Source organism: Sceloporus occidentalis, unplaced genomic scaffold (genome assembly GCF_023333645.1).
Source record: "Sceloporus occidentalis isolate IW3139 unplaced genomic scaffold, rSceOcc1.0.p SCAF_1, whole genome shotgun sequence".
Taxonomy (NCBI): domain Eukaryota; kingdom Metazoa; phylum Chordata; class Lepidosauria; order Squamata; family Phrynosomatidae; genus Sceloporus; species Sceloporus occidentalis.
The window spans coordinates 128,558,156-128,574,979 of NW_028316981.1; the positions used below are offsets into that span (position 1 = coordinate 128,558,156).

The 16,824-nt window shown below is 40.5% G+C and overlaps 1 protein-coding gene across 2 annotated transcripts in view; it reads right to left on the reverse strand.

Moving 5' to 3' along the window:
• Positions 1 to 16,824, reverse strand: part of LOC149322124 (SEC14-like protein 1) — a 57,922-nt gene that overhangs the window by 20,982 nt on the left and 20,116 nt on the right. For both annotated transcript variants that reach the window (XM_089534954.1, XM_089534965.1), the window contains exons 3-4: positions 1,696 to 1,845; positions 1,477 to 1,608 (exon numbers count right to left, since the gene is read on the reverse strand). In XM_089534954.1, coding sequence (XP_089391080.1) covers positions 1,477 to 1,608; positions 1,696 to 1,845 — 282 coding nt within the window. The remainder of the gene's footprint in view (positions 1 to 1,476; positions 1,609 to 1,695; positions 1,846 to 16,824) is intronic.

The following is a 16,824-nucleotide window of genomic DNA, read 5'->3' on the forward strand; positions in this document are numbered from 1 at the left end:
ATACTGTCATCTTTCAGAAAGGGAGCTGTTTAAATACCCCTTATCTTTGGAGAGATGGATTTGTTAGCCCTGCTTCCTCAGCATTGTTGTCTAACCTACTTTTGAAAAATACGCAAATAGTGAACACAAGCCCGAATTATAGGACTTTCTTAACCTGGTTTTCTCACACACAATATTGGCAAGTTCATATGAAACTCAATTTCTTAATGTTATGATCATCTCAAGTGGGATAGGAGAGATCCACATAATTGTGATCATATCATAATATTCTTGAGCATATTTCCTAGTCTAACGTTGGCTCAGTGTTAGGGAATTGTGGGAATTATAGCTTCGTGAGACATTTAGCCTTCTCTTTAAGAGAGCTCTGATGCCACAATAAACTACAATTCCCAGGATCCCCTAGCACTGAGCCAGGGCAGTTAAGCGGTCTCAAACTGGATTATTTCTGCAGTGTGTTTTTGACATTAGTTAACAAGAATAGCAAGTCACTGAAACCTCCCTCCACTCTCCAAAATTAAGCTGTCACACCCTGGATATGTAGCAACTGGTTCCTTCCACTCAGCCATCAATGTATCTTATGCTCCACCTCTCTCCTGAACCATTATTCTGAATATGGCTTGACCACAAGGATCTATCTTCTTCCAAAAAATGAAGCAAATGATAAAAACCTGAAGCCTACTCTTGCTTATTTTAATATACTACTCTCCCACAGTATGTCATCTTTACGAAATATGGGCATGCATGGGACTGAGAAACATTTAAATTAACTCATGTGAATGTGAAATGTTTAGACTTAAGCAAAAGATGGAACCTTTTGAAAACTCATAATAAACACAATTTATTCAAACCAACAAAATTCAGCTAATCTTAGCCATGTATACTGGTAAAAAAAGAAAAAGAAAATAAATGGTACTTCCTGCCTGCTTACTATGACGTGAGCATGCAACGTTTTATCAGTATCACCAAAGGTTTTGAACGTGGATGGGGCCAAACAAATTGTTTTAAGCACTGAGATGCAAAAGTGTTCACTATAGATCTTTTCTTCTTTCATACTTTAAGTTTTCTTGAGAAAGAGATCAGGCAAAACATGGATTCCTCCAAGCTTGGTAAACACTGGTTCAATAATTTGTCATGCCACCTATGGCTGTGTGCCAGTGTATTAGCAGGTAAGACTTTAAGCCACACATACGCTGAGTTAGAATGAAAATGTTAATACTTCTGAAAGCACACAAGACTCCTAACAGATTGCTTGTTTTTACTGTCCAAACACAGAATTTTAAAAGATGATAGTGCTTTACATAAAAACACTGTGGGATTCTGTTTAAAGTAAGAACATACAGAACACTGTTATATACATATTAAGCAGCTGGAAAATGACATGTATCACTATGAGTAATGCTTCCATATCTAGAAGGAGCCAAAATCAGATCTCTACCAAACATTCTGAAGACTGCATTCAAGCCACTTCTTACTTACTGTGTAACAGCAGCGTTCATTGATAACAACTCTATTTGAGAAAGTTTCATTGTAGGCCTCTATGTGTAAAGTGCGGTCTTTTTTGTTCAAGGAGTTCTTCTGAATGAAGTAAACATAATCTACTCCTGCAATCTGAGAGGAGAGAACAGACTAGGTTATTAAGCAGCAGCAGCCTTATAAGAAACTGTTTAGGCTTCCCAAGTAGGCAAATTGAATTACCTTCTTCAGGAGCCGTGGTGCATCTACATCCAGTTTACAGCGCCTTTCAATCACATGGACAGCCCTGTCCTCGCTCATGAATTCATTCACAGTATCACTGCCTACAAACATGGGGATGAGAGGGCATGTAGGAAACCTTTTTTCATAAGCCTGTAGTGGAAAGAAAGGGAGAACATACTTCAAAGATTTTACCAGACTCTCCAGACAGCATTTTGTCTGCTTAAGTTAAATTGATTGCAACTGTTCTGCTCACTTCAATTGTTAAAGCCCATTAAATATTAAAAGAAGTGACTATGTGTATTTCAAATATCTATCAATCAGGAGCAGTATGTGGCACTAGAGTACTTTAAAAGAGACTAATTTTCACTCCTTTAAAGAACCACCCTGAGAGCTTGCCCAAGTGCCTCCCTAGAGTCTGCTAAAGACATCTAAAGTCTCTGTGTTACCATAATAGCTGTTCCTAAGCACAGAAGCTCCATTTATCTAATGACTACAATATACCATTTACCAGGTTCTACTTCTGCTCAAAAATATAATGTCCTCTGTTATGCTGCTCACACAGTAATGGCCCCAGTTGGACAACTAAATGATCACAACAGTTTGTGAATGTATGTTGTTGTTGTTTTTTTATCAAGAAGATATGACATTACATTATATGGAAAACCAGGAATATCAAAAGACAGACTCCAAGGCACAACAATACAAAACCTTGAAACCGCAACTTCCAGATTTAGTAAAACTTGTATAGTCCTTATTCTGAGAGCAACATAGGAACAGTTTTGCAGTGCATGCTCCCCAAAGCCCGTTTCCATTCCCTACAGTAAAATAACAGAGGCCTCAAACGCATACTCGGCCAAAATGATAGCCATTTCAACAGGCCATATTGTAACACATAGAACTACAGCGACAAGGTTTTATTGTGCTATTCTTTTTACTTTTAATTCACAGGGGTTTGTTTTGGTTGCAGACAACACCAGAGGAAAAGGTGAGCTAAAACAGTAAGGCCAGTGGCTGATTTGTTACGGGTATATTCTCTCCCCATAGCAACCAATTTACCAAAAATAGCAGGTCTTCATCCCTAAAGGAATCAATCAAGAGGTAGAGAGAGACAGTGGGAAGGAAAACAGATGCTTGCAAGGAAAATGGATTTTAAGATGGCTGCCTTGCTAGGATGGCCTGGATCTTCGTTGAAATTGCAGTATTTTGGCATGGTCTCTTAAAACATGGTTTGGGCTATTGTGATAGACCTAGTTTTGGCTACAGTGGTAAATCTGTCTGGATTGTAGTCCTTCAGACAGCAGGTGAGGGTTCACATAGCAAAGCTCTTTTACATACAACAAACAAAAATACACAGAGCCAAAGAGCTGTACATTTCAACTCATGCAGACACCTATAAAGCAGGGGAGAGGATTCTAAGCCTAGTCCCCACACTAGTTGACAGAGTAAAAGGGCATTCAAATCATAAGTCCCTGCCTATCGTCTGAGGAGACAGCAAAGCCCGGAGAGAGGATACCAACATATAAAGGAGACAGCCAAATTAGCTCTTAAGGCTCCCAAGGGTCTCTGTATGGGTGTTTTCAAGGACCACTGGATATAATAAACTCCTTCTCACTGAAACAGAGCTCTAACCTGGGAATATTCAACTGCTGCTATAGTAGAAAGGTTCATCACTGTTAGTTCTGTGCCATGAGCATTGGGGTAGCAGAGCGAGCAAAAGGGGGGTATACAAACTCTCCCATTTCCTCCTGAGTCACATTGGAATAAGGCAATAGCTATAGCAATCTTGAGGCTAGCAAACTTTATTCCCTACCATTGGGAATCTTTAACAGAAAAACAGTAATAAAAGGAAAAACACAACCCATCCCTTTCTGTTCTGCCATGCAAAATATTTCACATTTTCTATGGGAACACTATATCTGATGTCTGCCTTATATAGCACCCATTCTTCTATCCGTGGGCACCTAAGTGTATTATCCAGGACAGTCCAAGGAGGCACAGAGGAGGGCAAATGCAGAAGGCACATAGGGCTGCAGGTGGCAGAGGGCCTTGAATGGAGCACCAAACCCATTCACCTTGCGTTTTGAACAAAATAACTTTTTAAATGTTTCTTGAAATGTCTAGAACTTGATCTCATCTTCCACACTCACAATGTCATTTTTATTTATGGAGAAATAGAAATACACATGCTTTCTTCCTTTTTCTGCTACCAATTTATTTTTCAGCAATGAATTAATAATGTCAAATGATGGAAGTATTTGCTTTGTGCTTGTAGATTAAACTACTGTAAACTGTGGTGCGAGGTGCTAAGCCTTATATCTCCATTTTGCTCCACTTACACTTGACACACTTTCCTTTCCACTACAGCCATTTTCATAAGTTGAAAAAATAAATTCCCACATCTGTTTGTAGATATCTCAGTGTGTGAGAGAGTGGAAGGGACAGAGCCATAAGTTCATTTTTAGGAAGCTGTAGGTACAAGTTTAAGCTAACACCTCTGTGATGAGATTTAGGCTCTGACTATTATCTCTTTTAAAAATCTAACTGTAGCTACTCTGCTTGTCAAGAAATTAATTTTGCTTGAAAGTGCAGTAGTCCCTTGATTGCATGTGCAATTTCTTTGATCTTCTTCAGAGCAAGTGGAGTTATTTTACTGTTTGGGCCTTGTGTGTGTGTTGTTTGCTTTTAAGTGGTTTCCAACTTACGGCAACCTTAAGGTGAACCTATCAAAGGGCTCTCTTGGCAAGTATCTTCAGAGGGGGTTTGGTTTGGTTTGCCTTTGACTTTGCCATTGACATCCTCTGAGGCTGAGAGATTGTGACTTGCCTACAGTCACACAGACAGTTTTTCATGGTTCAGCAGGGATTCGAACCTTGTTCTCCACTCATGGTCCACTGCTCAAACAACTATACCACTGGGCCTTAGACTTATGCAACTGTGAAACGTGAAATATTTCCCTGATGTAACTATTATTATTGTAAGATAAAACTACGACCATGGTATCCTTCTGGAACGCCTGAGGAAGTTGGGTATCGGGGGCACTGTGCTCCAGTGGTTCCGTTCCTACCTCTCAGGTAGATTCCAGATGGTGCAGCTGGGGGACTTTTGCTCCAATAAGAGGGAACTAACATCTGGTGTCCCTCAAGGAGCTATTCTGTCCCCCATGCTATTTAACATTTACATGAAACCACTGGGAGAGATCATCCGGAGACACGGGGCGCGGTGTTATCAGTATGCTGATGACACTCAAATATGTTTCTCTGTGTCTTCGACTGATGCAGTGACTAGGGATGGCATCTCTCCTCTAAATGCCTGCTTGGAGTCGGTAATGGGCTGGATGAGGGGAAACAAACTCAGTGTGAATCCAGAGAAAACGGAAGTACTGGCGATAGGTTCCCCCGGTCTGGGTGGTGAGATTTGCCATCCGGTCCCGAATGGGGTCACGCTCCCCTTGAAGGACTCGGTCCGCAGCATGGGAGTGCACCTGGACTCGTCGCTCCAGTTGTCATCTCAGGTGGATGCGATCATCAGGAGCGCTCGTTATCAGCTTCGGCTGATACGCCAGCTGCGCCCATATCTGGACCGGAGGGACCTTGAAAATGTAGTACATGCTCTGGTAACCTCTCGACTGGATTTCTGTAATGCGCTCTACATGGGGCAACCCTTGTACCAAACCCGGAAGCTACAATTAGTGCAGAATATGGCAGCTAGACTGGTCGCTGGTTGTTCCAGGTCTGACCATATAACACCCATTCTGAAAGATCTTCACTGGCTGCCTATTCGCTTCCGGGCTCAATACAAGGTGTTGGTAATGACCTACAAAGCCATAAATGGCTTGGGCCCAGGGTATATGGGGAGGACCGCCTCTCCCCATATAATCCGCCCCGCACACTCAGGTCGACTGGGATGAAATTGTTGGAGGTCCCAACAACACGCTATGTGAGGACCTCACAGAGGGCATTTTCTATCTTAGCCCCTAGATCTTGGAATAGTATCCCAGATAAGCTCCGCTCTACCACATCTATAGATCTTTTTAAAAAGAATCTAAAGACGTATTTCTTTTCCCAAGCCCTCCCACCGTGATATATCACTGTATCCCTTACCCCTTTTATCGACGACCCTGGAATGTGTATATTGACTCGCCCATCCAACTGGCCCTTATGTTGTTATGATCACTGTGCTCTTTTTATGCTGTTTTTAATTGATTTTATTGGAATGTTTTCTGTATTATTATTGTATGCCGCTTTGATCAAATTGTGGAAAAGCGGATTACAAATAAACCATATTATTATTATTACTTTGTTCTTACATTTGTATTTATATCATTTCTTTCAATTATCCATGGACTGCTTCTGTTTTAAGAAATATTTGCTAATCAGAACACCAAATTTGTTTACATAACGAAGACATGTCACTGCTTTGTAGGATATTCATAGAAAAAATATACACTGGGAAGAAAGAACAAGAGCTGCGTGGAGAAAGTTCCTGACGTGATGCATCCTCAATTTGTATTAAAATCTTTCCCAGAATACTAGCATAAATAACAACACCTTATGTTTATACATAAGTACATCTTTTATTATTTTTTTCTTCCATACATAAGCATATTCTGTGTGATTCTCATTAGCTGTCCGCAAACATTTTTCTTCTTCTGCAGTGGATTTCATCGGAACAACCCCCTGGATTGAAATACCAGTTTTGTTATTCAGATAATTCAAGAAACAGTCAATATTCTTGGGATTCCATATTGAAGTGATACAAGACTACAGTTGTTATAATCAAACTTTCCTTAAAACATACACACAGACTGAGAGAATGGGCTGAGTTCAATACACAAAAGTAGAAACTATTTCCAAAATATTTAGGGAGTGCAAAAAACCCAAAAAGAAAACCTTTCCTGTGATGTGTGCTTCACTACTTCCATGATGTGTTTTCTTTTAATGGGAAGAAAGTACAGGACATTATGTTCTGTACTAGGGGATATTGTGCCCCAAGGCTATTCTCAAAATCAAAGTATAGCTATGGCATATATACAGTCTACTTGCCCTTCCACCTGTCCCATGTTTCTTTGCTAGAGAAAGACTTCACTAGATTACTGTGATCAATCTCAAAGTTGATTATGAACATACTACAGCAAGTTATAGCAGCTTGTTTTCCACCTCTTTTCACTGTGGAATTGAAAGGTGATGATGGCTGGCACCTCTTCTTAACATAATGTCATGATGACAGTAAACTATTGTACCCAACTTTAATTCCTTCGCATCTACAGAACTGTCACCACAAAGGGAATTTTGCACACCCTGTATTTAATGAAAACAATTATGTGCAATTGGAAAACAATTTGCCCTATATAATTTTGTAGCTTAAATATTTCCACAAATCTGATTGTCTGTATCTTCTGAACGAGAATCAAACACGGACACTCAAGCCACAGCAGTCCAAAATGGATTCCACCCACAGAAAACCATATAGCTTTCTCACTGAAATACTGTACACCAAACCACACCCCTTCCTCTGAAACATTTATACTTTCTCATATTAAAAGTTAGCATTGGTCTCGAAGAACCAAATTTAGTCAAGATAATAGTTTACCAACTGCTATGAAAGTGACCCTTTGAACAACATCCTCCTCAGCATGCTGTAATTCCCTTCTATGGTGGTTTACAGCAAATTACTCTTTGCCCTTTCATGGAAGCTGTCTATAGTTTCCAGTCCTTGTTTGCAGGATGGCCATGAGCCATAATTTGGCATGCTGGATCTGGATGAATTGGCAAATTATGGTTTGATATAAAGCAGTGTGAAAGAGGAAAGAGATTAAGGAATTTGTTATCACCAAGATTGTTTCAAAGCCATCATTTGGTATTCTATCCTAAGTCAGCCCATTTTTAAATTAGTGGGTATACACTATTCAGTGGCTACATAAAAGGATTCAATTATTTATTACTTTATTAAAATATTTATAAATAAGTAAATTTATTGGGGCTGCCAACATCTAGAATCGATTGGTTCACTGAATATTGTTGTGGTTTGACTACAGTTGAACTTTTTAGCTTTCCATTCCCTATATGGCGGTCAAGAGTAGGTACATGTGGTACTCAACTCTACAAGTCTGAGCCACTTCTACAGCAATTATGTCTTTAAATCCTACAACTGTGTGCACTTCTGGATGGGGATCTTTTACTGCAGATCACTTTTCCACAAGCACAGGTTTTTATGGGTGGTCCAGCAGAAAAATCCCCCATGTGTAACATTTCTGATTTTTATTTCCACTGCTTCTGTCTTTTTTATTTCTATGACTAGTAGAGAGAGGGAATAAGTGCACAAAGGTCTGTGACTGGTAGCGCTAAAAGCTATCAGTCACCATGGAAGCAGCCTGTGTTGCTTAAGTAATTTTATTCTAACATGCAATATAACTTTTTCTAAATGTAGTTCTATGATCGATCCATCACAGAACAGTGAGGAAGATATGGGAGACATCAATATTTCATTTTCAGATAAAAATCTAAACATAAAACCTTGTGTTTCTATTGTGGCACCAAATATCTGTTAGAGTAATGTACCATTAAACAACAGAAAATATTTTGATTGACAAGTGACACATATTCCATGGAAAGGCCACATACTGCTGAGTCGGGAGCACATGGCATGATGCAAAGTTGCTGTAAGGTTGCATCTTTCTATGTGGCACTGATAACTTGGGGCCAACACTCTTTATAAGTGGACCAAGAGTGTGGGTAGTTGTGGATTAGTTTGGAGCTGGTAGAGTTGGTTAGAGCAGATGTTGGTGTAGTTAATTGGAAGCTGACTGAGAGATGTGTGTAAATATTGTATCATATTGTATACAATGCAAATGAAGATAAAAGCTTCCAGAACTCTGAATGAAGCAACTGGCTGTGAGTTGGCTTCTTGTGTGAGAGAGAAGTGGTCAGTGCATTTCCATTACCAATAGCTGGGTGTTTTTGAACTGTGCTAGGTTATTGTTTTGGCGCATCTGAGTAATCTGTCCCCACACTGTGCTGGGAGTTGTTTCCCCTTGCTAACAATACCAAGATGGTCATGCTAAGCATGTTACAAGAGCGCATTTCCTCCCTTACAATCAAGATACTAAGAAGATTGGTTATGCACTCATTTATGTTGCCTTTAATTCAGCAGGATTAAAGGGCTGCCAAACAAGAAAGCACCAAAAATAAGGGAGCTGAGACAACCAAGTTTCATGTTTTGAAATACAATTTCCATTCCTGGACAAAACTATAAGAGCAATTACTGCACACTGGAATCTACTTACATAACGTACTTTGCAGTATTAGTTCTGCATACTGAGTGTAACTACTGCTAACATTGCTATGAATCTGCCTCTTAAGGAAGCTTATTAAGGCGGGTTACAGACCACCATTTCGGACGTCCTCAGGATGTCCCAGTTAGACGCCTTTACCCTGTTACGGACAGAGTCTGTAACAAATGGCGGCGGACGTTCCACACGGCCGCCGCCATTTTGACGTAACAGACGCTCTGCGTCCGCACATCGCATGGCGGAAGTGACGCCGCGAGTGTGTGCTTTGGCACTTGCGGCGTCTCTTCCGGGTTGCCGAAAGGAGCACGATTTTCGGGCTCCTTCTCTGCAGCGTGGAGGAGTCACGTGGTTTGGCTGCTGCGACTCCTCCTCGCTGCAACTGGCAGCGTCCCAAGACCGCCCCTTTTGGGCGGTCTGTAATGGGCCTAAGTTCATTTTATTGGTGCCTTTCCCGAGTTCTCCTACCGGTCTCTAAAGCCTAGCTTTTGGGATTATAGCAATCACACATTTTTCTTTGAGTTTCTCAAATATAGCTTAAAAGCAGAACTAATTGCGGATATGATTATTTTTTAAAGTTAATATAATCTCCCTTTTCAAAAAAAATAACCCTGGCTTTGAACACTTGCAGATGCAAGATACATAAATGCAGCATCATACTTATTATGTAACCTGAACCAACCAGCTAAGATATTAATGGCAAAAACCCAGAACACTACATCACAACTGCGTTAATGCTAGCTGTTGATGAGCCAAATAATACTGTAACCATCGTAAAAATAACACACAACCACATATACTGTGTATATACATGTGTGTGTGTGTGTGTGTCCATGTGAACAGTAATTACATTTTAGCTTTATTAATTCATGAATATAACTCAAATAATGGGCACTTTTGCAAAAGATGTACAAATAGGGAATGCAAGACTAAATTTTTTCATGAATTTTGTTCTTGCAGACAACAACAAATAATTTCAAGCATTTTTTCCTACTATGGGAGAGAAAGGCAATAATGCATTTTTCAAAAACCCAAAAATGGTTTGCAACTTTTTCAAATGAGTAGTTTCCACAGAACACCCTGACACTATTGTTCTGCTCAGAAAGCATCATTTTTTGGACAGGAAACTTGTTTTTGTTTTGTTGTTTCTACAAAAAAAAAGTTTCCTAAGCAGAAAACTGTGAGAAAATTAATCTTCTTATCCAGAACAGCCATTTTCTGTGCAAATCCTCCACATTTTTTTTCATAGAAAACAGATTTTCTTTTGTGAAATTAATCACTTAAATTAAATTAATATTGGTCATGGAAACCTACTGGGAGACCTTGGGCAAGTCACACTCGCTCCACTAGGAAGGCAAGACAAAGCCTCTATGAATAAATCCCCCCCCCCCAAAAAAAAATCCCGTGATAGGTTTGCTTTAGGGTCACCATAAGTTGGAAATGACTTGAAGGTGCACAATAACAAAGAATGGGGAGGAAAGAAAGAAAAAGCATGTGAAGTACATAGGATGTGTACATGGGCTATGCATATACATTAATTTAGACTAAACATATATGTAAAAGTAAATTTCCTTAGAGTTGATCTCTATAAATTACATATTTATGGGTAGCTAAAGCGGTAGGATCTTCTCACCATTGTCTGATAAATGATAGATGTTTATTGTTCCAACCTTTTAGTCTTTTAGTAACAATCAAAGCACATTAGTCATCAGTAAAATTTCAAGTCGCATAGATATAATTTAAAAAATACACGTGTGTCTGCCTGAAATTACAACATTTGTGCCAAAATGTATTTTAAAGAATTGCAAGAAGAAGCAATGTGTTCAACAGAAAGAACTAGATTTAGGTCTCATGTGTGCATATGTGCCTTCAAGTTGCATACTGACTTAATAATAATAATAATGATAATTTGTATCTCCTTCTTCTCCCAAGGATTGAAGCGGGATTATATATTTAAAAATATAATAAAATACAAATATGAACTATAAAATACTAACGCTGAATTAAACATTCCTATTAGTTCTTTAAAATATACAAGCAGTTATAATTAGCTTACTTGCTGTTCACCGCTATGATCTTTGGAATAATGGTATATAAATAAAACAAATTATTATTATTATTATTATTATTATTATCCTATGAACGTCGTCGAGAGTGGAGCACTAGTTATGATTTTATATAGAATCAGGTGGATATATGCCTGCTGGAAGAGATCCGTCTTAAGTGCCTTCTTGAATAGGTAATAAGAAGATCTCTTCCGGTAGACTATACCACAATGTGGGGGCTGTGAATGTTCTATAGGAAGTCGATATTAATCTTGTGTTATAATGTTCCAATAGATTCTTCCCAGATGTTCTAAGTGTGCGGGACGGATTGTGTAGGGAGAGACATTCCCGCAAGTAACTCGGGCCCAAGCCATGTAGGGCTTTAAAGGTAATGGCCAACGCCTTGTATTGCGCCCAGAAGCTAATTGGCAGCCAGTGAAGAGATTTTAACATTGGTGTTATATGGGCAAACCTAGATGTATTGGTGACCAATCTGGCTGCCGCATTTTGAACCAATTGAAGTTTCCGAACTTGGTACAAGGGTAGCCCCAAGTAGAGCGCACTACAGAAATCTAGATGAGAGATTACCAGTGCATGTACCACTGCTTCAAGGTCCTTTTGATCGAGGTAGGGACACAGCTGGCATATCAACCGAAGTTGGTACCAAGCACTCCTGGCCATCACATCTACCTGAGATGACAACTGTAGAGATGGATCCAGGAGTACTCCCAAACTGCGAACTTAAGGGGAAGTGTGACCCCGTCCAGGACTGGTTGGCAAATTTCCGTCCCTGGACCTGGGGAACCTATTGCTAGTACCTCCGTTTTCTCTGGATTCAACTTGAGTTTGTTTTCCCTCATCCAGCCCATTACCTACCCAAGACAGTCATCCAGAGGAGAGATGCCATCCTTAGTCACTGCAGCAGTCAGAGACATAGAGAAATAGATTTGGGTGTCACCAGCGTACTGATAATACTGTGCGCCATGTCTCCAGATGATTTCTCCCAGTGGCTTCATGTAAATGTTAAACAGCATTGGGGACAGAATTGCACCTTGAGGGACGATATGAACTCCCTCTTGGACGAATAACTGTCCCCAAGCGACACCATCTGGAATCTGCCCAAGAGGTAGGACCTGAGCCACTGAGATGCAGTGCCTGCTGAGATGTCCTCATGAAATTTCATAGGGTTTTCTTAAGCAAGGAATACTCAGAAGTGGTTTTAGCAATTCTTTCCTACTGCCAAGATCCTGGTCCATGCCCTAGTGATCTCATGACTTGATTACTGTATCATCCTTCTGGCAGGGCTTCCTCTTTCTCACCTCTGTCCTTTAATTTCTGTCCAGCATTCAGCTGCACGCATTATCACATCCGCCCACCGCTGTGACCATATCTCTCCTGTGTTGGCATTCCTTCACTGGCTCCCCCTTCCTTTCCGCATTCAGTATAAGCTCCTGCTGTCGACATTCAAAGCCCTCCATGGACTGGCCCCTCCTTACTTATCAGACCTTCTTTCTCCTCACCTTCCCACTTGGGCCCTCCGTTCTGGTAGTCAAGGTCTGCTGTCTCAGCCCAGGATTTCCTCTGCCCCATCTAGGATTTGCCCCTTTTCACTTGCTACCCCTCACTCCTGGAACCTTCTTCCCCCACAAGCAAGAGCCATCACTTCTTTAACCAGCTTCAAAACGGAGTTGAAGACCATCCTGTTCAGGGAAGCGTTCCCAGTCATTGCATAATTGTCACTTGCTATTTTATGTTCTTTTGGTGCCTGTTTTATTGAATCATTTCCTATATTGCTATGTATTTTATATGTATTATCCTACTAGAGAGGCCCCTTCCCCACCACCACTCCCTTTGTGTCGAGTCTTTTTAGATTGTAAGCCTGAGGGTAGGGAACCGTCCAATTAAAAAGATTGTATGTACAGCGCTGTGTAAATTTAAAGCGCTTTATAAATAAAGGTTAATAATAATAATAATAATAATAATAATAATAACACTAATGCAATCTACATTATTATTGTTAGACTTTGCTCTATGTAGTCGCCACAAAAGTGTAATGGTTAAAAATGTAGCAGATGCAAGGTCATGAATAGTTAGTTATGCTGGTTTGAACATAACTTATAATGCTTTAGGGGGAAATATTCTCAATTTTATTGTGTATGGTTCATTTAGCACCTGGATTTTTCTCACAAAAGCTGTGTGTGACCTCATGTTGTAGCATTCTATTTTCCAAGAGCAATTCTGGGTATGCAACAATATGACAAAATCCATCACCTGCTGAGCTTAAAAAACAGCTTCAAATATTTCTTCCTCACCGCCCACCCCACCTCCATACACATGCAAGCTTAAGATCTCTGCTCAATCCATGAAAACGCAGAAGTTGCTAAGCAACCAAAAGACCTGAAATACTTTTTGCTTGAAAGAGTACTTTAACTATTAATAAGCTGATTTCAACTCATAGAGACTCAGGTCTCAGTGGGGTGCACTTTATGAACTTAATTTTTTTTTAAAAAAACCACCTTTCTAATAATAACACAGCAGTGAAAATCGCTAAAATCCAATGTAAAGTTTGTCTTCAGCCTTAATGTGTTATGGCAACTCCACTGTATATTCCAAGTAGTTAAATGCTCTACTTCTTATATTTTAGATATTGAACAGTCTATAAGCATTATTAACTATCTATAGCAAATTTGATGTCTTAGTACAATGCATATTAACTCTATATACATCTCCACCACTCATACAGTAGCACAGATTATAGAATTACTTTTTAGATTTCAGATCTAGTGGTAATCCTCTTACACAGTTATTCTACTTTTTGCACAGGGTTAGATACAGACTGGAAAACATGATTAGCACCTGCGCATTCAGGAGGGAGGATTTTTCAATAGACAGTACTTGGATCAGCCAAGAAAAGTGGCTCCAAGTTTGAGAGACAGACTACATTATTCTGTATGATTCATGCCCAAGGATGGATGGATTACACAGAATGGATGGTTATGGATCCATGTCTCAGTATGCAATCCAAGCCCCAATATGATTTTTTCTACAGACTGAGTGGGTCATTAGACCATAGCAAGGCTACTCAGAGTAGTAAATGCCTGTTGGCAGTTACTTAACACTATACAGACAGAAATAAAGTAGCAGTCTGGAGAATTTACACTCACTATGAAACTGAATATGTCCTTAGTACAGGACCATGTATACTGGCACTGCCATCATATTCTGTGCCATGTGTTCATTCTGTAATTTTTTTAGCCACAAAATATACTTAAGGTTAAAAAAATACCCAATAGCTTACAAGCTCAGTAAAGACTTCTAACCTGTAAATTACTGTCAGAGTTCTCAACTAGGAAGCAGCTGCTACAGAGTTGCCTAGACTGGTTAAATCCAGAGATTGGAGCCTGAAGATAATATTGTGTAACACTTAGCAGAATACTTTCAAAGGCATTCAACTTTCACAAGGGTTATATGTAATTCAGACACCACTGGCCATTTGCTTCGCCCTCACCTTGACAGCTGTGACCTTTTACTTTTAAGTTACATATTTCTTCCATAGCTAGGAGCTACTGCTAAACTGGAACAGCAAGTGCATCCATCACAAAGTCACAGTATCCTAAACAGTTTGCCAATAGCAAAGATGTGATAAGGCCCAGCATGGGGCAGAATTTCAAGTATCTTCCTAATAAAATATGATGCTATATTGGGGAAGCTTAAGAGGTCCTGGGGAAAGGAGGCTATCTTAATAGATTCTGTTCCCTTGTGCTGACACTGTGGCCTCCAAGAAATGCTATAGGATAGGAAAGTGAGCTGTTTCTTTTGTACAACAGGCAGATACCTACTAGGAAAACACAGGAAAACTGACTCCCATACAAGTAGAACCAAATACTATGCATGGGACATTAAACACTGGTTATTTTCACTTCCTTGGCAGCTCATATGCTCCAAGAGAAGTGCAATTACCTTTCTGCCATAAATCCACCAACTGATACTCAGAAAATGTGATATTCTACATGGTGAAGATTTCCCCCAGTGGATTCATGAGAATCCTCCCCAGAGCAACTAACACAGTGAATCCCAGTGGGTGGTATGCCCCCCCCCCCCCCCGGAGTTGGTGGAAAGATCCAGGGATGGTCTGTGCGGGGAAAAGGGAGCAGTGAGGGAAATGGGGGTGGGTGGGACCTTCAGTCAAAGTACTGATGTGCACAAAAGGCAAGGGGAACCAGCATCCTTTAGAACCATGGTGGGGATGAAGGTTGCATGAAACTCCTTTTCAAGGTCCCTTAAAACCACTGTGCAGCCACCCTGACTGCTTTGTGTGGTGGTGTCTCCCATTCTTCACCTACCCATGAGAACTCACTCCCTTAGCCATGCCTTTTACTAGTGGTGGTGGCTTGACTTGGGCACAGGGCATTGCTTCTGTGGCTTGGAGTGGCATCATTCTGGGACATACTGATTGACTGGAGAAAGGAGTTAGAGCACATTGTGGTGGGTGAGAAATGGTGGCAGCTTTGTGAGCTTTGCTGGGATTTGGCTGGCAGGCTGAAGTGCACTGCTGTTCCTGCTTTCCTTCAATGGACAGGCCAAGAAAAGAGATAGCAGAAGAAACAATGTGTTTTAAGAGGGGGCACTTGAGGCTGTGTGGGAAAGGCACATCTCTTGGGAAGGAGAGGGAGAAGTATCCAGGGTTGATTCTTGGATAAAATTCTTCACCTTCGAGTGGCTCCTGTATTTGAAATATCTCCCTTTCTTCATCCACATCAGTCTCAAGACTAGACCATGTGGCCCCTGAAATCCCCTACACATACACATCTGCTGCACCTCCCTCTACTCCAACAAAGGCTTGAGAGTCTTTCCTCACCAGGGAGAAACTTTTCCCTTTTTATCTCGTCACTTTGAGAGCAGCAGCTGATCAGATGGCTGAGCAGCTACCAACCTCTGCTGCAAGACTGGTATGTGTGAGAGGCTGCTCAGTCACTGATCCCAAGGGGACCAGGTGCAAAGAGAACAGCAACCAAAATTGATTGTTTTGAATATGCAGCAGAACAGTAGACTTAGTATCATGAAATATACATGGGGGGGGGGGGTCCCCAAGGTTGCCTCCAAATGGAAAGGAGGTAGTAGCTCAAAAAGGTTTGGGGACCACTGAACTAACAGAAGAGTTGGCATAAATAGCCTCCCAAACCTGGTGCCCTTCAGTCAGATGCTTTGAACTGCATCCCTCAATATTGGATGTAGTTACTGGGAACTGCAATCCAAAGCATCTGGTAACTACCACACTGGTGAAAGGTTGTCAGTAACAACTGCAGTATGTCATTGTTGTTGTGCGCCTTCAAGTCATTTCCGACTTATGGTAATCGTAAAGTGAACCTATCATGGGGTTTCTTGGCAAGTTTCTTCAGAGGGGATTTGTCGTGGCCATCATCTGAGGCTGAGAAAGTCTGACTTGCCCAAGATCACCTTGTGGGTGTCCATGGCTGAGCAGGAATTAGATACCTGGCCTCCAAAGTCATAGTCAGTGTTGTAATCAGTCACTGTGTTCATATAATGTAAGTATAGCCTTACATACAAACAAGAGCTCATACAGTGCTGGTTTTCCTCATCACTGATGTTAGAATATTCCCTGAGCCACAGTAGCCATTCTGTGGAAGACTGCAGTAGGCCCTGGCAGAATATATAAGGACTAAAAAATGGAAGGTATATTATCCATATTCTATAATAAGAAAATAAGCCTGGCAGAAGGGCAGGATATAAATTATTTAAAAAGAACATACTAAAAACAAAAAATTCCAAGAAAAAAAT